This window comes from Phoenix dactylifera, chromosome 9 (genome assembly GCF_051530095.1).
Source record: "Phoenix dactylifera cultivar Ajwa chromosome 9, Ajwa_hap1_PhDact_Kaust_v1.1, whole genome shotgun sequence".
Lineage (NCBI taxonomy): Eukaryota > Viridiplantae > Streptophyta > Magnoliopsida > Arecales > Arecaceae > Phoenix > Phoenix dactylifera.
The window spans coordinates 14,178,637-14,200,618 of NC_143198.1; the positions used below are offsets into that span (position 1 = coordinate 14,178,637).

The window sequence follows — 21,982 nt, forward strand, 5'->3', positions numbered from 1 at the left end:
AAAAAGATAAGGTAATGATAACGATCTCAAATTTCCAAGAATAGAGGATTCATTTGTAGGCTGAATAGGGGACACAGCCAACACAAATTATGTTAAGGCCTATAAGGCTTAACTATCAGTCCGATGTTGTAAAATTATTGTGCTAAATAGTGGAAAGACGGTTGACAACGATTACTAGAACCGCCACAACTGAAGATGAGACATGGGAAGCAACCGACAGAGTAGATGGTTATTGTAGTTGTAGATAGTTACTATATATTAGTGTTAATAAGTGTAATTGTACTATGTAGGAATCCTTCGATAATCAATTCAATCATTTTATATTTATCTTTATCTTTATTATTTTAACCTAAGAGGAGGTGTAACTTAGTTTTCTACCATTGTCTAGCATTAAACTATGATTATAGCCTAGCACTATATCATTATTGTAGCTCAGCACTACATCCGTAATAAATACTATAACCTTTCTACTATAATGCAATGCTACATCTCCATCCATTTTTATCTTCTTTGAACAATGGTGTAATAGTGGCGAAGTCCATGAAGGTCAAAACATCTGGACCATGTTACTCTCTATCCTCTATTTGACTCACACCTTTTCGACTAGCCCGATGTCGGTGGCACATCTGTGCACGCATCTAGGCTTGCCTAATCGAAGCTTGGCGTGCATGCCCTCTACCTCGACAAACTGAGCTTCCTGGGGATCCCAAGTTTTCTGGCTCGCCCAGAACAAGACGAAGAAAAAGGGGTGGCAACAGGTGTAAGTATAGTTTTTAGGATATTTTTAAGATATTCTATGTTTGAACTCAACTTAGGTTTGAGTGGATTGGATTGCATCGAGTTGGGTTGAATTCAGTGGATCCAAGCATGAAAGAGTTATTTCTCGTGTGATATCTTGGGTGTGTCTACATGTTGCAATATAGATGGATTTTATTTGGATCAATTTGTACATAGTGATAGCAAAGATCTTTATTTATAATATTGACAAAATATTAGCTGTAGTTTGCAATATAGTCCATTGAACATATTTTCTAACCTATTTTATAATATAAAATATACTATGTTAATAACATTAATGCAATTCCTTAATAATCTCTATCCAAAGGATGTAACCTTGGTTTTTAGTGCAATACACGATGGATCCAACTATTATTCTGGGTTTAATATCAAATTTACATTTGGTGGTTCCTAAATGTAAATGACTTTTTATATTGCGATGAAGCTTTTTTTTTTATGTTGATTGACGTCTTGAATAGATGCAGTTGCACGAAACAAGATAAAAACCTTGGATCCATGAGGTGATGCAGTAGGAGCCCATATGACTAGACACATCTCCTTTATCTCCAATTCAATCCGGATCAACTCCGATCAAATCCTAATCTTTCCACACCCAAATTTGATTGCTTTTGGTTAGGTCCAAATTTAATGATTGTACTTTAAGTGAGTGTTTGATAAAACCCCCACTTAGTTATTGATTTTGTATTAAAATATTATATTTATTTATTTATTTACTTATTTTGCGGAATGATTCACATCTAAGAGTTCTTAGTTAATTCTGCCTTTGGATCTAGTACATGATGCGTGTGTACACACACATATATATACATACATACATACATACATACATACATACATACATACATAGACATATATCTATGTATATATATATATATGTATATATATATATATGTATGTATGTATGTATGTATGTATATATATATATATGTGTGTGTGTGTATGTATGTGTGTGTATATATATATATATATATATATATATATATATATATATATATATGTACGTATGTATGTATGTATGTATGTATATATAGAATATTCATATATGTACTACCATCCATATTGTCTGGAGATCTAGAGATAAATTTATCAAGGAACTTTAAAATGTGTATCATCTGCAGAAAATAGTGTGATCTTTTATTATAAGATTAATAATGCAGGGATTTTTATGCAAAACCCATAAAGATGAATGGATTAACAATTTTTTTTTGGAAAAAAAAATGATCTACACCGAACATATAGTTCATTTGCCCTCACAAGATCTCCTCACTCTTATCTAGAGATGGTAATAGACCGTGTCTGGTTTGGATAGGTCATTACTTGTACCCATTCTGTACTTGTCTTGGGGCGGAGTAGGATGGCTGGTAGGTAAGACGTTAGGTGGGCTGGTGGGGCGGGCGGGTAATATTAGATGTAGAGCTGACTATGGGCCGGATTTGAGCACAACAAATGTTAGATTTTAAATAGGCACGGTCGATTCCGGCTGAAAATGAATATATTTTTGGCTTAAGGTTCGGTCCATAATCAGCTAATTAAGTGGGATGAGTCCTATTGAATAAAAATATAAACATAATTTTTTTATATAAATTATTATTATTATTTTTAATTTCGAAAAGAAAGAGATTTATAAAAATAATTTTTAGTAAAAATATTGTGAAAAATTATATATATCATCGGTTGGATTCGGAATGGATTTTATCATTATCTGCTTATTGTCAGGTAAAACCTGCGTCGGGTCGGGAAGCTGACGGGGGCGGAGTAAATTGCTACCCCTGCTTTTGTTTGGCGGTCCAGCGAAGATCATCTTTTCCTTTGCCTTCTGTCTGCTCTCCGGCGTGATCAAATGGAATCCGAAGCATGGGAGGAGGGGCAAGTGGAAGAAGCTCTGCGAGTCCGCCAGTTCGAGAATCCCCCTTCTCCCGAAGATTTCTCTACCGAGATCGAACCCACCAACGTGCCAGCGGTAAACATTTCCTCTCTTTCTTTCTCACGTTACTTTTCTCTGATCGTCGAGTTCTTGTTTCTGTAAAGGTCATTCATGGCGCCGTTAAGGACTGGAAGGCCTTTTCCAAGTGGAACCCTTTTAATGGAGGCCTCGATTACTTGGAGGTCCTTTCTCTCTTCCTCTCCACCATCTGTTTCTCTTTCTTTTCTTTCTAAAGTGAAAACTTTAGATGTTTCATTGAATGCTGTTCTTTGATTTGAGATTTACTTTGCTTGTTTGGGATGGGATTGTCTTCAAGAGGATGTGCACTTGCAATTGGATGGACCTTCCTTTTCTTTATTTTTTTTAAGAATGTAATTCTGTTGGGTTTTGGGAGACACTGCAATAAACTGGTGTTTCTAGTGTGAATAAATGGTAAGAAGAGATCATCTTCATTGTTGCTTCTTCTTGGAGGTTCCATGAAGAGTTTCACATAGTTTTTGTGGAAGAGGTATGCACGTGGTTGTTCAATTATCTCGTCTATACATCTTCCTCTTAGCTCTCACAAGCAGCTAGACTTATGTAAATACTTGTCAGTGGGATCTAACTGAGGTAATCTACATGTGATAAATAATAGCCCTTTATGATTCTGGCTTGCTGCTTCCCAACACATAAAGCTTGCAGCAAGATTCCAGTTAAATATAAAATGAATCAGTTTGATCTTGTTAGATGTGTTATAAGGATATATTCTCTTGGTGGTCTTATCTCTTTAGAATGGCGGTTAGCTTGGTGATACTTGTCATGCATTAGGGTGGAATACTACATTGTGTTGTTGGTTATTCAAGATATTCTTTGTCATCTTTGGCCCTTTTTTTATATTGGTGAAAGGTACGCTGTGGTGTTTTTTTGGTCTCTCTTCATGGCTTGGGCAAATTTAAATGCCTTGTCATTCTTTTATTGTTCTTGTCCAGTTTTCCCCTTTCTGCTTTTATCTTTATTGCTTGTAAACTAGAGGTGGATTGTCAATGGTCGCTTGTGTACTTTGACAATATCACCTTGTTGGATGTGGCTCCCAAAGAACTAAATTAGGGGCAAAACAAGAACCAAGGTCTATTTGAGATAATAAAATTCTTATCCATTAATTCATCTGAAATGTTGCATGCTCTCCATCACATAGCAAAGACAATCCCAAGGATTATATGCATAAGCTTCTTCTATATTGCACATGAAACCATTTTATGCTTAACTATCACAAGTTTGGTTAAAGTAGGATCTAAACATAGATACCCCCCAGTGAAACCATGTTACCCTTAACTATCACAAGTTTCTTCCTCCACCTTTCCCCTTTGATTGTAGCCTCTACCAGGAGAGGCCCCAAGTAAGGGGATATGATAAGTCTTCTAGTCTTCTTGATAGCTTGTAGATGTGGCTAAGGGCTAGATCTAGGGTTTTGCTGAAGCAGAAAAAAGATTGAAACAAGAAGGTGAAGGAGAGAAGAGGGGTCTCAGTGTTAGGCTCTCTATTGTGGTGCGGTCTCCTCAAGGCTCTCTAGTTTTTCTTCTTATATTCTACCATCATCTTAGGATAGAGTAAAAGTATTTACAGAGGGATAGTGGTGGTTTAAGGAATAGGAATTTATGAGAGATGGGAAGCCCTAGATCTAAGGGTTATCATGTGGTGCTAAATGGCTTAACCTTATTGTCTTGGGTGTAAGGGAGAGTATTGGTGAGGTTTTCTAGGTTTAAGAGTTAGGATTCAATGGAAGTGCATTCCTGTGTTTCTTTGGATTTCAAGGGCTAGGATAGATGATCTTGGACTGAGGGATGGGATTAAATCTGTTTGGATCTTGTCCCTAGGATTGATATGAGGTGAAGGTTTTTTATTGACTAGAAATGGAGAAGAGAGGTTTGAAGCGGTGGATTCAGGTGGTGTAGGGCTAGGATTTAGGGATGATTAGTTTTTTTAGCTTGTGCTTCTTGGTATGGATGTGATAAAAAAGATAAGAGAGGAGGGCTAGGATGAGGGAAGTGATAATGATCCAATGATAGAGAGGGATGCTAAATGCAATAAGGGAGTAAGCTAGTTCTTTCTTCTTTTGACGATGATGTGAAGAAGGCATGGAAGGATAGGATTTTGTAAAATGGGGAAAATGATTCAATAGATGATAATGGAGCGGCATATATGTGATTTAAGCTAGTTCCAGTGAGGGTCTTAAAGGCTAAATAGGTCATCAGGGAGAGGTGAGAGAGCTAAATACAAGACATGATTCTAACCAATGCATGTCAAGAATCTAGACTTGGTGAAGAGTTTAGGTAGTTACAAAGAAGATCTTCAATTTGTCTTATTGGGGGGGAAAGGAATAATGGAAGAATTAGAATAGGGGGACACTTGTCGCAAGGAGAGAAGAAATCTAAGTAGATATGGGTGCAATTAGGGTGAGATCATGGAATTTTTTAGGATGTTGCAAAGTTTGTTATGGAAGATGAGGGTGTAGAAGTGGGTTAAAGTAAATGGGGAACTAGGAGGATTCTAGACGAGACTCTGGTTTTATGAGGAGAGGGTGACAAGTGTCATGATCCTAAGAGGTATGGTCTTAAGATAGGAGCATGCAATAATTAAAGGATGGAAAATTAGAGCGATCAAATTATTGAATTTTCTTAGGAGTTTTAGATCTAGGTGGAGATCTTGTTCAAATTAGGGAGTAAGAATAAGATGGATGGTGAGTGATGAGGCTAGAAGTCTTGATAGGGGTGAATTTAGGGAGTGTTGGGGTGATAGTAAAACGTAGTTCAATCATGTCTAAATAAAACCATGATAGGCCAAGTTGTAACAATCATTGACTTAAAGTACATGATTAAAGGGTGCTGTCCATGGCTTAAATAGGGGGTTTATGGCCCAAGGGCACCATATGCAATTTTGATGGGAAATGATAAGTTCTAACAGCCTGATTAAGAAATACTTCAAGAAATTCATCCATAAATATAGCAAAAGTAGGAAATATGATAATTTGGTCTAATTAAGCCAAATTAGGGTCTAGAATGTGATCAAGGGAGGTTTAGACAAGATTTAGGGGAGGTTAGGTCTTAGATTTGTGCTCTATAACTTTGTTTGGAGGGAGAAAATAGGGAAAGTAGAATTCATCTTAAAAATACCCAAAAATTTGGAAATAGATCTTTGGCCAACCTAGGATAAATTAGAGTGTAAGGAAGTATTGTAAGGGTCTTGGGGTAGATGGTAGAGAACTTAGCCATCAGGAAAAGTTGAGTTTATTAGATGTGACAACTGGGGTCTAAAATATGCCATCTTTGACAAGGCCATGGAGTGGGCAATTGTCAAAGAAAAAGGTGACAACCTCCTACTAAAGGGTAGAGGAAGCGGCAGTATTTAAGGAGGGTTGCCTCAATTTTCATGTTTTGAAAGTGTCTTGTGTGATGATGGTGTGAATGCTAATGCAAATGTATGCTATGGTGGTGTTATCTATGTTTTGTGTTTGCTGTGTGTTGTGCCATGACTGCAGGGCTATCTTTGATCAATGTCCGGTATGTGAATTTCACTAGGGCTGCGGAGGGAGTGATGGGTGAGACTAGTAGTTTGTTTGAGTTTGCATGGAGCTTGACCTGAAGGATATGAAGCTCGTTAGAATTTGGTGTATAGCCAAACCCAAAGGGATGCTCATTGATGCTTTGGCAGGGGTCCTGTTTGTCTGTGAGGACATTGAACTGGCCATTGCATGTTTGACTAGGTGGCTTGAATCACTTGGCATAGAGTATGATCCTTAGGTGTGGGTTACATTAGCCTTCATTTAGATTGTAGTCTAAATGTATGTTTTGCAATGATGAAGTGTGGTGATTTTCAAAAGAAAATGCAATACTTTTGTGACTCTTATGGCAATTCCTTAGAAGTATGAAGGGATTGAGATTAGTGCTAGGCAAACCTAGAATGATAGGCTTAGCATCGATAAGTACTTTATTATGGAGTGAACTTGTTTGGAAAGCATGAGGATTCTCCTAGTTTGTTAAAGTTCACATAATTAGCTATTTTTGGACTTTTTGATAACTTTTGCAAATTTTTTTGGGATTTTTGAAAACTTTCAAATTTTTATAGCATTTTTATGACATTCTGGAGAGGATGCACTGGAGAAATTATATTTTGGAAACTTTGCTAACAAATTGTTTTTGAAAATTCCATAGAAGAATTAAAAGATATTCCACTAGGGAGAATGGAATGTTTTATCTTTAAAAAGAGTCAACCCTTTGGAGAATTTGAAAAAGAAAAGGAAATTCTATAGGGTTTTTGGAAAGGGGGAAGACTATGGTGATATTTGAAAAATAAAGAGGAAAGCTCCACTAGGTAATTTTGAAAGGAAATTTTTGAAGTATTTTTAAGTTTTTATTTTATTGACTCCACTGGGTAGGTTTTGAATCAAGAAGGTATGTATATATTTTTAAGGAATTTAGCCATCAAGAAGAGTAGAAGTTAATAAGTTGTGACAGCTAGGAGTTTTCTACTGTCGGTGTGAGTATTGTAAAATGGAGATGCCTATGTGAAAATTTTGAAAAGAAACAAGATACGGATATATCGCTGCACCAGGGTTCTAATATTCTGTATTCTTTACATATATTTATTATATATAAGGCATCGTAACCACTTGATTTTATCGCAACAATCTTGGATCAGCTTTATGGTCCCTATTTTAATTTGAATCCTTTTAATAGTTTGCCATGTTTTTTAGGACTAAATGTCAACCTAATGTCAATATGCAAAACAACTATATTGAAATCTGGCAATCCTTTATGGGGAGCTGTTTGAGCAACCCAACCTTTCAAGCTCATGCTGATTGAAGACCTAATTTTTACATTGGGAATCATCTTACATGGAGTAAAAATTACAGGAGAAAGCAGGATCTGCTGTCGTGGAGGCTATGTATTCCAAATCTGCACCAGTTTTCTATGGGAACCTTAGAAGCCATGAACGGGTAAAATTGCATCTTTGATTTTACACTTTTGGATACTTGGTATTTTAGCATTGGCATTTATTTATGCAATATTCTGAATCATGGCAAGTTGGCTACCCTACATTAGCTGCATTTAGAATTTCTTTTACTATCTGAACGCAGGTACCTATACCATTTTCTACCTTCATTGCCTCCTGCAAACTCTATCTTCAGAAAGTGAATGTTGTCAGTACTTCCACTACGGTGACAGAAGAGTCTTCCTTGGAACCATCATATTCAAAAGAAGTATGCTCTACCTCCGTGGATACTTCTGACCAATTCTATATAGCACAGGTAATTATCACTTGCCTTCTATTCTGTCACTATTAACTGAAGTGGTTCCTGTGGGTAGGGTTTTTTTTTTTTTTTGTGTGTGTGTGTGTTGGGGGGGGGGGGGGGCGCTATACATAAGTCAAAAAAAATGGATCAGGAAGCGTTCTTTGATGTTGATGTTGCATTTTTTACCTCTAGGCATCAATTATGCCCGTCCAAACTCACACTTTGTGATTCAGCTATTTAGCTATACCATGTAACTATACTGTATTTAACCTTTTATAAGTATGACATATTTGACAGGTCCCCATTTTGAACACTGAGAGCAAAGAAAGGTGTCAATTGGAAATTCTGAGAGAAGACATTCAAATGGTCTGACTGTACCATTTATCTGCTTTTATCTCTTTTCTTCTTCTTCTCTTTTTCTTTTGTAAATATGTTTCTCCTTATATTATGTTTTTGCTTGCTACTTATGTGTGAATTATAAGTCATAACTTTCTTAGCCCAGCTTTTGAATCTCTGAGCATAATGTACCATTAGTCCATATCTATCTTCAAAACGTGCCATATGTATCATCCTGATTAATCTTTGTTTGTTGATGCAGCCTGTATTTATAGGAATGAAAACATTGGCATCTGTGAATTTGTGGATGAATAGGACTCGATCTAGATCTAGTACTCACTATGATCCACACCATAACCTACTTTGTGTGGTTGCTGGTTCCAAAGAAGGTATGTTTTTACTTCTCTTTGTTCCTGCAAAACAAGTTACAATGCAATTGTATTTCATCTGTGTCTATTATCATGATGAATCCATGTTCAAGAAAGAAAAACTAGAAATTCTTTTATTTGATTTGCTTATATGACTAAATTTCATTTTGGAAATGATAGGGTTTGACCCTAATGCAGTAACATTTAATATGAATGTTTGGAGAACAAGAAACATGGGAGAGGTGTCTCAAAATCTGTATACTATCTTTTTCTTCTATTATTAAGTTCGTCGCTGTGAACTCTACAATCTCATCCAATTTGTCCACCTTACTCTTCTGAGCTGTCCATAGGAGATTGCTTTGACTAAGGCTAACGACTGGTTTCAGGGCTGCAGCCTGCAAGGGCAAGTATACATCACTTGCTTCGACTCAGTGTCTGTGCATGCGATGTTCTTCCTTTGATAGCCAAAAGTAGGAGCAAGACTTGATGGAGAGAACAGCAAGTTCTACACTTTTGACTGTTTTAAGTGGTACAAAGTGTTGGGCACATAGTCCGCAATTGGGTTCTAAATTATAATTTGCAATCATAATAATTGACAGAGCATTAAAAAATATTTCCATCATTGAAATAGATGTCGTTATTTTGGGCTTGTGCTGTGGGTCTCTTTCTAGCCGTTATTATTTTACCATGTAGAAATTCCACTTTTATTTGCTTGAAGTTGTGTTTCGGCGCATGAGATAATTTGTCAAAACTGTCTATTATGCTTCCTATGCAATTATTTGTTTCTTACTGTTTCTGTACCTTCATACCCCCCACCCGAACTGGCCCGCCTAATGTGCACAATCCTTTCTATCATATAATGTTTGCATTTCACCACTCCAAGTGACACCAATTAAGATTATAGAATCTACAAATGATAAATGCAGGGGAGGCTGTGACTTGGACAAATGGAAAAGCAATCTCATATTTAGTAATGGAGGGGCGTGAATGCTATTAAGACTTCATTTGAAAAAAAGATTTTGTTAAATTAGGAAATGACAACAACACTATTTTGGAACAAGTGTGGTGTCGAAATATGATGCTTGGTGCAGTATTCTCCAATTTATTTAATTGTGTTCAATCCATTGGTATGATGGACTACTTGTAGAGAGGGGGGATCACGCTACTTCCATCAATTTGGTGTAACTTGCAACAAAGGAGAAATGATAAATTTCTTGACAACTAAAGCTTTTGATTCAACAATGAAAATATCCATGCAGACATCAAGGAGCAATTGGAAAATGTGTGTGTTTTTAATATACTCTATATGATAATTATGGAGTAAGTTGGTGACACTGCTGCGCTGAAGTATGTAGTTGACTACTCTCCATTTAAGAGATCCTTATTATCAAGTATCAACCAATGTGAGGGACATGGATCCATTTGTTTGACCAATGAGTTCTTTGGAAAAATGCAAAGGAATTGCTACATGACCTTAGCTACAAGTGAAGCTTGAGATATGAAATTTGGTCCGTCATAAGATTGCGTTGCACTTTAGATGTTTTGTGTACCGTTAGTGACTAACTTCTAACGTTTTGGTTTCCTTTCTTCAATTTTTGGGATTTTCTCAACAATCAAATAAGAATTTGAGGATGATAATGTTATTTTGATGATTAACACAACCATTGAGGAAATATCTAATTAAATACTACAAGTTAATATGATACATCATTACTGAATTCGACACTCTCGATACATTAGAAGAATGAGATCAAAATGTCTTTCAATGATTAATAATGAGATAAAATTTGCGATAGAAAAGGGATAGTGAATTCTAAATTCTAATTCAGCAAAGTTTCAAGTGAACGTACTCTTAAGGGCACAATAGTAATTTTTCATTGTTAAGAGTATGTAGCACTACCATGTCATACATTCAAAATTGCTTGAAGTATATTTCATTGATTGTATTGATGAGTCTAACCTTAAGATGCAGCAAAGTATGAAATGAGTCGACCCCAACAAAGGTGGAGTCGACCCTGGCACATCATGGAACCATCAGGCACATCTCTGCGAAAATGCCTCGGATGAACAGTAGTGGAGTCGACCCCAGCTTCAAGCCTCAAGAAAACAAGTCTGTGGAATTTACTGAGAGAGTCGACCCCAACCTTCCTTGAGCTGACCCCAGATGGAGCCGACCCCAGGAATACTTGAGTCGACCCCAACTGAACATGAGTCGACCCCAAGGCTGTCGTTCAAAACTGGGTTTCTGGAATCCCTGAGAGGGTCGATCCCAATGAAACTTGAGTCGACCCCAAAAAGAGTTGAGTCGACCCCAGTGAAAAACAGCTGAAATACAAGGTTCTGTGATCTCTAAGAGGATCGACCCCACTGTAGCAGGAGTCGACCCCAGTGAAAGTTGGGTCGACCCTAGTGAAAGTTGAGTCGACCCCAAGTCTGATGAACAGTGATTTGAGTCGACCCCAGGAAAGTTTGGGTCGACCCCAGCACGGGCAGAAGCATAACGGCTAGTTCTGCAGAAGTACTTTTTGACCTCCCAACGGCTAGTAACGGATAGTTTTTCAAATCTAACCAATGGGAAGTAACCTAAACATGTGGAAAAATATTTATAATGACACTATTCATCAGAGCAAAGTATCCTTTTGCAAAATATCAAAGCTTACCCAAGAAAGATAAAAGTCCTAATTTTCTTCATCGAGGTGCTTCATTCAAGAGTCAAAAGAAAGTGGTTGAGCAGATCAAAAAGAGGCATTAAGAGCTCTACCAACCCTTGAAGAGTGAAGCATTCCCTGACAAAGAAGAGAAGAGCCATATCAAAGCGATAACTATATTCTAACTCTTCTTTGTAGCTTATATTTGTTATATCTGCTCATATAGGAGTTTAAACTTCTTCTTTCTCTTTTTAACAATCTTGTAAGGTTTGTTGGTGAGCCCGTAAAACTAACGGTGTAGGTTTGTTGGTGAATCCGTAAAACCAACGGTGAAGGTTAGTTGGTGAGCCCGTAAAACCAACATAGGTTTTTGGTGATCCAGGAAAACCAAGTGTAAAGGTTTTTGGATTGTGAGTCCGGAAAATAATCCAACTGTAATCCGCGGGATTATAGTGAATTCCCAAGGGGTCGCTTGGGGAGTGGACGTAGGTGTATAGGAGAGCACCGAACCACTATACTTTTTGTTGTTTGTATTGTGTATTGTTCTAAGTTCACTATTTGTAGTTAATCTATATTAACCAAATCACTCACTCATCAATTAGCAAAGTTAAGGAATCGAAAATCAAGAAAAATCAATTCACCCCCCCTCTTGGCTTGTCACCTTGGGCAACAAGTGGTATCAGAGCGAGGTGCTCTCATAGTATTCGTTGATCTTACGATCAAGAGTCAAAGATCATGACAACCCAAGTAGGATGTTCTATTAGCGAGGGACAATCCACAAATAGACCACCCTTATTTAATGGCACTAATTATACTTATTGGAAAGCTAGGATGAGGATATTCATTTAAGCACTAGACTATGACATATGGAACATCGTAACTAGGGGGCCACACACACCCACTGTTAGTATAGAGGGCACAATCATTCCTAAGCCTGAAATGGATTGGAATGAGAATGATAGAAGACTTGCACAATTAAATGCTAAAGCAATTAATGTACTTTACTGCTCACTAGATATAAGTGAATTTAATAGAATATCCACATGCATCTCCGCTAAAGAAATTTGGGATAAACTAGAGGTCACACATGAAGGAACTAATCAAGTCAAAGAGTCAAAATAAATATATTAGTACATAAGTATGAATTGTTTAAAATGGAATCCACTGAGTCCATAACTGAAATATTCACTCGATTCACTGAAATCATAAATGGACTAAAGAGTTTGGGAAAGTCTTATGCCAACTCTGAACTAGTACGAAAAATTCTCAGATCTCTACCAAGAGTTTGGGAGGCCAAAATAACTGCAATATAAGAAGCAAAGGATCTCAATACACTGCAATTGGAAGAACTTCTAGGATCACTCATGACCTATGAGCTGACTATGAAACAAAACTCAGAAGAGGAGGTTAAGAAAAGGAAGACCATTGCCTTGAAATCCACAGCTCCAAAGCAGGAAACTGCATCAGAGGAGTCCGATGATGAGGAGGAATATGATGAAGAAGGAATGGCAATGCTTGCAAGAAAATTCAGAAAATTCATGAAAGATAAAAAGAAATTCTATAAAAGAAAATCTTTCGTAAGAGGTAGCTCAAGCCGGAAAAAAGGAAAAGAAAAAGAAAAGGAAAAAGAAGTGCCAATATGCTATGAGTGTAACAAGCCCGGGCACTTCAAGATAGATTGCCTGGAATTGAAATGGATGGCAAGAAAACTTAAAAAGAGGAACCTCATGGCTGAATGGAGTAAAAGCGAAGAGTCAAGTTCGGAAGAGGAAGATCAACAAGAGACGGCTCAAATCTGCTACATGGCCAATAACGATGAGGTAGATTCTGAACTTGAATATGATTTTTCGGTGGAAGAGTTACATGATGCATTTTTAGAACTAATGGAAGAACACAAGAAGCTAATTCATAAAAATAAAGTTCTAAAAGATGAAAATCAATCTCTTATCAAAGATAAGCTGAAACTATCTAATAACTATGAAACATTAAGTAGGAGGTTCACAAATGAAATCAAGAATTTAATTGCTGAAAATATCAAGCTAAAAGAAGATGCAGAAAAATACAAATCCTTAGTGGACAAGTTTACACTTAGTTCAACTAAATTAAATATGATTCTTGATAGTCAAAAAGCGGTATATGATAAGGCTGGTTTGGGATATAAAACTAATAGGAAACAAAAATACTTAAAGAACATATTTATGAAAGCCAAAACTGAAAATATAACTTATCATTGCTGCAATAAAGTAGGACAGAAAGCATATGAATGCAATCTTAGAAAGCCTAGTTATAACAAATTGAGTGATAAAAGTAAGCTAAAGTCCAAGAAAATTTGGATTCAAAAAGGAACATCAAGTACTAACCTTAAAGGACCCAACATGGTTTGGGTACCTAAAGCACATTCTTGACTTTGATTGCAGGAGTGTCTTACAGCTAATAAGAGGGATAAACGATGGTATCTAGATAGCAGCTGTTCAAGACACATGACAGGTGACATAGAACAATTTGTCACTTTGGAATCTAAAGAGGGTGGAGTGGTAACCTATGGAGACAATGGAAAAGGACTTATCATTGGAAAGGGTAAAATCTATATTACTCCATTCACATTCATAGAAAATGTTTTATTAGTTGATGGTCTGAAACATAACTTGCTTAGCATAAGTCAATTTTGTGATAAAGGTCTTAAAGCCATATTTGAAGCTTCAGTATGCATAATTATAAATCCAAAAGATAATAGCATTGTACTTATGGGACATGCATGGAAATATTTATATGGTAGATCTTCATGATTTAGGCAAGAAAAATGGATTATGCTTAATTACTAATGAAGAAAGGAAAAGTGAAACAAGTTGGCTTTGGTACCGTAGACTAGGACATGTTAGTATGGACTTAATATCAAAACTAGTCAAGAAGGATCTGATAAAAGATGTGCCAAAATTAATATTTGAAAAAGACAAAATCTGTGGACCATGCTCATTGGGAAAGCAAACAAAATCATCTTTCAAATCAAAGAATATAGTATCAACTACTAGGCCCTTTGAACTCATACACATGGATCTATTTGGGCCTACTAGAACTGCAAGTCTAGGAGGAAAAAAGTATGGACTAGTCATAGTAGATGATTTCTCAAGATACACATGAGTTTCATTTCTTGCACATAAGAGTGAAGCATTTTCAGCATTCTTGAAATATTATAAAAATATCATAACTGAAAAGAAGCTCACCTTAATTGCAATTCGAAGTGATCATGGAACTGAATTTGAAAATCAACATTTTGAAGAATTTTGTAATGAAAATGGTATCTCTCATCAATTTTCAGCACCTAGAATGCCTCAACAAAATGAGGTTGTTGAAAGGAAAAATAGGACCTTGGCAGAAATAGCACGCACGATGTTGTGTGAGTCAAATCTTCCAAAGTACTTTTGGGCTGAAGCTGTAAGTACTGCTTGCCATATTTTAAATCGTGTTTTAATAAGACCTATAACCAAGAAAACTTCTTATGAACTTTGGAAGAATAGGAAGCCAACTGCTAAATATCTTAGAGTATTTGGATGTAGATGTTTCATTTTAAACAATGGCAAGGAGGATCAAAGTAAATTTGATACCAAGTCAGATGAAGGTATCTTTTTAGGATACTCTACATCTAACAGGGCATACAGAGTATTCAACAAAAGAACACTTGTAGTTGAAGAGTCAATTCATATCATTTTTGATGAGTCTGATAGCGAGTCTCCTAGGAGAGAAAATACTTCTGATGATGAATTGAATCTTAATGACGTACCAAATCAAGATAAAGAGGACGATCATGTACCACAACACTCTCAAGACTTACAAAAGGGATGGAGGTACGCACATGGGCATGCTAAAGACTTAATCATTAGTGATCCATCTCATGGGGTAAGAACTCGATCCTCTCTTAGAAATATAAATGACTATCTTGTTTTTGTTTCACAAATAGAACCTAAGAATTATGAAAAAGCTGAAAAAGACGTAAATTGGATAAATGCAATGCAAGAAGAATTAAATCAATTCAAAAGAAGCAATGTATGAACATTAACTGAGAGACCAAAGCATAATTCTATAATTGGAACAAAATGGATCTTTAGAAATAAATTAGATGAAAATGGGGTAGTTATAAGAAATAAAGCTAGACTTGTAGCTAAGGGATACAATCAAGAAGAAGGGATAGATTTTGAGAAAACATTTGCTTCCGTAGCCAGATTAGAAGCTATTAGATTACTTCTAGCTTTTGCATGCTTCATGGATTTCAAATTGTATCAAATGGATGTAAAAAGTGCCTTCTTAAATGATTATATAGAGGAAGAAGTATATGTAGAGCAACCTCCTGGTTTTGAGAATCATGAATTGCTAAATCATGTGTTTAGATTACATAAGGCATTATATGGATTGAAACAAGCACCTAGGGCTTGGTATGATCGATTAAGCAAATTTCTGCTAAATAATGATTTCAGTAGAGGAAATGTAGATAAAACACTTTTTCTCAAAAGAAAAGACAAAAATTTGCTAGTAGTACAAATATATGTAGATGACATAATCTTTGGTGCCACTAATGATAATCTTTGCAAAGAATTTGCTAAATTAATGTAAGGAGAATTCGAGATGAGTATGATGGGAGAACTAAATTTCTTTCTTAGATTACAAATCAAGCAAACTAAGGAAGGCATCTTTATTCATCAAGCTAAGTATACAAAGGAAATATTAAAGAAGTTTGGAAATGAAAATCACAAGGTGATAGGCACTCCTATGAACCCCACTAGTAAACTAGACAAAGATGAACAAGGAAAAAGTATTGATATGAAGCTCTATAGAGGATTAATTGGATCATTGCTTTACCTAACTGCCAGTAGGTCAAACATAGTATTTAGTGTAGGAATATATGCTAGATACCAATCAAATCCTAAGGAATCACATTTAAGTGCTGTCAAAAGAATCCTTAGATATTTGAGAGGAACCACAAGCATAGAATTATGGTACTCTAGAGACTCCTGTATTGATTTGCTTGCATATTCTGATGCTGATTTTGCTGGATGCAAATTAGATAGGAAGAGCACCAGTGGAACATGTCAATTCTTAAGGAATAACTTAGTATCATGGTTCAGCAAAAAGCAGAATTCAGTTGCTTTGTCAACGGCTGAGGCCGAGTATATAGCTGCCGGGAGTTGCTGTGCTCAAGTACTATGGCTCAAACAACAACTAGAGGACTATGGAATTAAATTAGACAGCATTCTTATAAAGTGTGATAACACTAGTGCCATTAACCTTACCAAAAATTCAGTTCAGCACTCTAAAGCCAAGCACATTGAGATAAGGTATCATTTCATTAGAGATCATGTGCAAAATGGAAACATATGTATTGAGCATGTATGTACTGAGAAACAATTAGCTGACATATTCACAAAATCTTTAAGTGAAAATAGATTTTGCATGCTTAGGAGGGAATTAGGCATATGTAATCCCTTTGATTGAGTGGAAATGGAAGGAATGAGTTGCCTCATGATACTCCTCTCTTATTTTGAAAATCCCATGAAACATGAGTAAAATTATTCATTTCTAGATTCCTTACTCACATATCAATGCCCCACAAAATTTGGCAAGGATCGGAAGAAAGGAAGAATTTTAATTTTTTTTTTGTTTGGGCTGAACTAGGGCTGACCCGAGCCAAAATGGGGTCGACCCCACGTTGAGTCGACCCTAGTAGAAACTGGGGTCAATCCAACGGCGGGACCCTGTTTTTAAAGAGGGACCCGTGAGCTATTGTTAGGGCACTATTTCATCTTGTCCTCTTCCTAAACCCTATTTTCCACTTTCCAATTTCTTCCGATCATCTCCAAACAGTAGAAGATTGCTTCCCCAAACCGTTGGATCAAGACCTAAGGAAGCATTTGGTGAAAATGGGACCCAAGCGAGCCGTTGCTAAGAGATTCGGGAGAGTTTCACGGACAACCCTTGTAGATAGACATGCTAGAGAGTCTTCTACAGTGCTTCCATAAGGTGAGACGTGTAGAGCCTCCTCCTCCTCTCTTCCCTTTAGTTCAACTTGCAAAATATGCGGGGATACCGGTTACCATGGGGAGAAGGATCCACTCCGAATTTTTGGTTCAAGAAGGGTTCCGTTTGGGGGATTGGATCCGAAGGCAAGGATGGGAGTATCTTTGCTCCCTAGATTTGGTGACTTACCCGGGCTCGGTTCGTGAGTTCTACGCCTTCCTAAAGGTTGGACCGGGAGGGCTTGTGTCTGAAGTCCGAGGAGTAAGGGTTAGGGTCTCGGAAGAAAGTTTGAGTGAGTTGCTTCATCTTCCCTGCGAAGGTGCAACTCCAGAAAGACCGGAAAGCAAGTTAAGAGCTCTACAGTTGATCTTTGAGAGAGATGATTTTGATTACTCCGAAACTGTGATAGCTAGCTCTCTATCAGCTGAGATGAGGTTGTTGCACAACTTCATAGGTCGGATTTTGTTTCCGAAGAGTGGGAGATTTGATCACATATCTGAGCGAGATTTAGTCATTATGGAGCATGTTATTCAGGGCATTCCCCTAAACCTCCCAGCTATGATGATCAGACAGATGAGAGAGGCTATATGCAAGTCGAGAGTTTCTCTGCCCTATGGTATGATACTCATCCTGGTCTTCCGACAGCATGACATATCTGTAGAGGGAGAGATCTCTAGGCATCTGCTATTCACTGACACTTACACTACACGGTCCCTAGTTCGCATGGGTTATGAAAAGGTGAACGGGCAATGGTGCATGCAGGAGCAGGGATACATGCACAGGAGGGTGATGCACCAGAGGTTGGAGACCCCATCCCTGAGGCTGAGGTACCTGAGGATCATCCTACGGCACCTTCAGAGGCTGGCCCGTCGTCATCCGTACCCATGGGATGCACGGAGGAGTTTTGGAGTAGGATGACTGAGCTTGTGTCAGCTCAGGTGAGGACTCTCTCTGACGGATTGACGAGCAGGATGGATATTATGACTGCTGAGATTAGAGACCTCAGAGAACAGGTGGGAGCATTACAGAGAGAGAGAGGCTCATGGTCCATCTGTGCCCCGAGCAACTAAGTCGGAGGTTTCGGCACAGAGTCATCCAGCTCAGCGAGGTCCACGCCAGACTCAGTTCCATTAGGCTCGACCTCCCCTAGCCACTTATACTAGGAGGATGAGGACTAGATCACAGCTCTTAGATACCCCCTAGGCTGATGTTAGCATTATGATTAGTGCCTAGAATTTATCTAGCTCTCATATGTATTTTGCTTTGTTAATGTACTTTGCACTTTGATTGAAGAACATTGTATTTTTGACATTAATGTACTACAATGTTCCATTTTGATCAATGAAACTTGACTGTTTATTATTTACTGCTTCTACTTATCTATTGCCATGTACCTATTTGATGATAACAAAAAGAGGGAGAAGTAAGGAAAGAAAGAAGTTGTAATAAGTTGACAAACAAATTTGAAAATTATAATGGGAGATAATATACACTTAAGGGGGAGCGACATGTAACAATGAAAATGTTAAAGTCTAAACTTTTAATCAAAATTCAGAATTTGGCACATACCTCTCATACCTCGATACATAACCTGAAACTCTTGTTTTATCTCAAATTTTTGAAGTTTCATCTTTAACCAAATATAAAAGAAAGGGGGAGAAAATCAAAAGTTCAAATTGGCAATATTTGGATGAAAAAGGAGGAGACTTCACTCTCAAATTTGAAAATCTGAAATTCAGCAACTTGAGCTTTTTTAGAACAAATTTTCTAATTTTAAGATAAGTATCAATCTGCTCATACTCAATATTTTATAATCATCAAAAAGGGAGAGATTGAGGATGATAGTGTTATTTTGATGATTAACACAACCATTGAGAAAATATCTAATTAAATACTACAAGTTAATATGATACATCATTACTGAATTCGACACTCTCGATACATTAGAAGAATGAGATCAAGATGTCTTTCAATGATTAATAATGAGATAAAATTTGCGATAGAAAAGGGATAGTGAATTCTAAATTCTAATTCAGCAAAGTTTCAAGTGAAACGTATTCTTAAGGGCACAATAGTAATTTTTCATTGTTAAGAGTATGTAGCACTATCATGTCATATATTCAAAATTGCTTGAAGTATATTTCATTGATTGTATTGATAATTCTAACCTTAAGATGCAGCAAAGTATGGAATGAGTCGAACCCAATAAAGGTGGAGTCGATCCTGGCACATCATGGAACCATCAGGCACACCTCTGCGAAAATGGCATGGATGAACAGTAGTGGAGTCGACCCCAAGTATGGTTGAGTCGACCCCAGCTTCAAGCCTCAAGAAAACAAGTCTCTGGAATTTACTGAGAGAGTCGACCCCAACCTTCCTTGAGCCGACCCCAGATGGAGCCGACCCCAGGATTACTTGAGTCGACCCCAATGGAGTCGACCCCAACTGAACATGAGTCGACCTCAAGGCTATGTCGTTCAAAACTGGGTCTCTGGAATCCCTGAGAGGGTCGACCCCAATGGAACTTGAGTCGACCCCACTGTAGCTTGAGTCGATCCCAAAAAGAGTTGAGTCGACCCCAGTGAAAAACAACTGAAATACAAGGTTCTGTGATCCCTGAGAGGGTCGACCCCACTGTAGCAGGACTCGACCCCAGTGAAAGTTGGGTCGACCCCACTGGAAGTTGAATCGACCCCAAGTCTGATGAACAGTGGTTTGAGTCGACCCTAGAAAAGTTTGGGTCGACCCCAGCACGGGCAGAAGCATAACGGCTAGTTCTGCAGAAGTACTTTTTGACCTCCCAACGGCTAGTAACGGATAGTTTTTCAAATCTAACCAATGGAAAGTAACCTAAACATGTGGGAAAATATTTATAATGACACTATTCATCAGAGCAAAGTATCCTTTTGCAAAATATCAAAGCTTACCCAAGAAAGATAAAAGCCCTAATTTTCTTCATCGAGGTGCTTCATTCAAGAATCAAAAGAAAGTGGTTGAGCAGATCAAAAAGAGGCATTAAGAGCTCCACCAACCCTTGAAGAGTGAAGCATTCCCTGACAAAGAAGAGAAGAGCCTTATCAAAGCGATAACTATATTCTAACTCTTCTTTGTAGCTTATATTTGTTATATCTGCTCATATAGGAGTTTAAACCTTCTTTTTTCTCTTTTTAACAATCTTGTAAGATTTGTTGGTGAGCCCGTAAAACTAACGGTGTAGGTTTGTTGGTGAACCCGTAAAACCAACGGTGAAGGTTAGTTGGTGAGCCCGTAAAACCAACATAGATTTTTGGTGATCCCGGAAAACCAAGTGTAAAGGTTTTTGGATTGTGAGCCTCGAAAACAATCCAACTGTAATCCACGGGATTATAGTGAATTTCCAAGGGATCGCTTGAGGAGTGGATGTAGGAGAATAGGAGAGCACCGAACCACTATACTTCTTGTTGTTTGTATTGTGTATTGTTCTAAGTTCACTATTTGTAGTTAATCTATATTAACCAAATCACTCACTCATCAATTAGCAAAGTTAAGAAATCGAAAATCAAGAAAAACCAATTCACCCCCCCCTCTTGGCTTGTTACCTTGGATAACAGAATTTTATTTGTCATTCACATGAAGTAAGCTGATGAAATATCTGTTGTTTACGTCAAGATTGGACAATTAGCAAAGTTCACAGTGCTGGTTTCGATAATTGTGCTAATACCCAATTGGTATAGGTATTGACATTCGGCATAGGCAGCATATCGAGTATTGTTTTGCACCCGGTGCAAGTCGGTATCCATGTTATGGATTGGTACAGTCCAATATTGCAAACCATGGCAATTAGTACATCACAATCCCCTTTGGATCATAAGTCAACCTCCACGAAAACTCTCTACTTAATGGGAACCTAAGTGAAGAGATCTTACTTTAATCATGGAGAGAAACCTCTCATAGATATTTATGTGCAGGACTAGTTGGTGGATAGAATTGATGATGAGAGATCCATGTGAAAAATAAGCTCTTTTATATCTGTTTGGGGGGGGGGGAGGGGGCCTTGAATTTAGTCCCACATCGGCTAGTAGTGGAAAGGTTCCGTGCCTTAAATGGGGGGTGGAAATCCTTTCCTCTCGAGGGCCCTTTTGTGGGACAAAACCGTGAGGAGGGCTCCGGGTACGTTCGACCCCCAAAGCGGACAATACCTCGGGAGGAACGCGGTCCTCTTTCTCTGCTAGCTTAATGTGGGCTATGCTGTTGTGTGAGGCTCCGGCCAAAGGCCGTCCCCGCAACAGATGGCGCGCCAGGTAGGGGCGCCTCCTCTCTCCATTGACTACCCTCCAGGACTGTGGGGGCCTGTTGGGGTAAAACCTGGCCGGAACCTTCCTGCTTGGGGGGCTATGTTGGGGGGGGAGGGGGCCTTGAATTTAGTCTCACTAGTAGTGGAAAGGTTCCGTGCCTTAAATGGGGGGTGGAAATCCTTTCCTCTCGAGGGCCCTTTTGTGGAACAAAACCGTGAGGAGGGCTCCGGGTACGCTCGACCCCCAAAGCGGACAATACCTCGGGAGGAACGTGGTCCTCTTTCTCTGCTAGCTTAATGTGGGCTATGCTATTGTGTGAGGCTCCGGCCAAAGGCCGTCCCCGCAACAATATCGGTGGC

General features: G+C 38.0%; 2 protein-coding genes across 4 annotated transcripts in view; both read left to right on the forward strand.

Annotated features, from left to right (window-relative positions):
* Positions 1-2,502: 2,502 nt before the first annotated feature.
* LOC103697031 (2-oxoglutarate (2OG) and Fe(II)-dependent oxygenase superfamily protein) overlaps positions 2,503-21,982 on the forward strand; it is a 40,351-nt gene continuing 20,871 nt past the window's right edge. For 2 of the 3 annotated variants that reach the window (XM_039117851.3, XM_039117850.2), the window contains exons 1-6: positions 2,504-2,758; positions 2,827-2,904; positions 7,611-7,694; positions 7,836-8,006; positions 8,289-8,357; positions 8,590-8,716. In XM_039117851.3, the coding sequence (XP_038973779.1) occupies positions 2,639-2,758; positions 2,827-2,904; positions 7,611-7,694; positions 7,836-8,006; positions 8,289-8,357; positions 8,590-8,716 (649 nt within the window). In that variant the 5' untranslated portion in view covers positions 2,504-2,638. Of the gene's footprint in view, positions 2,759-2,826; positions 2,905-7,610; positions 7,695-7,835; positions 8,007-8,288; positions 8,358-8,589; positions 8,717-21,982 lie in introns of all 3 variants that reach the window. The other variant, XM_039117853.2, reaches the window with a different exon arrangement.
* On the forward strand, positions 8,876-13,885 carry LOC148702460 (uncharacterized). The gene is made up of 2 exons (XM_089925325.1): positions 8,876-8,979; positions 9,082-13,885. Exon 2 carries the CDS (start codon positions 12,708-12,710, stop codon positions 13,746-13,748), a length of 1,041 nt encoding a protein of 346 aa, XP_089781451.1. The 5' UTR covers positions 8,876-8,979; positions 9,082-12,707; the 3' UTR covers positions 13,749-13,885.

What these genes read in the sequence shown, in the direction of transcription:
- LOC148702460 (XM_089925325.1), top strand. Translation starts at nt 12,708, where the DNA reads ATGACCTATGAGCTGACTATGAAACAAAACTCAGAAGAGGAGGTTAAG.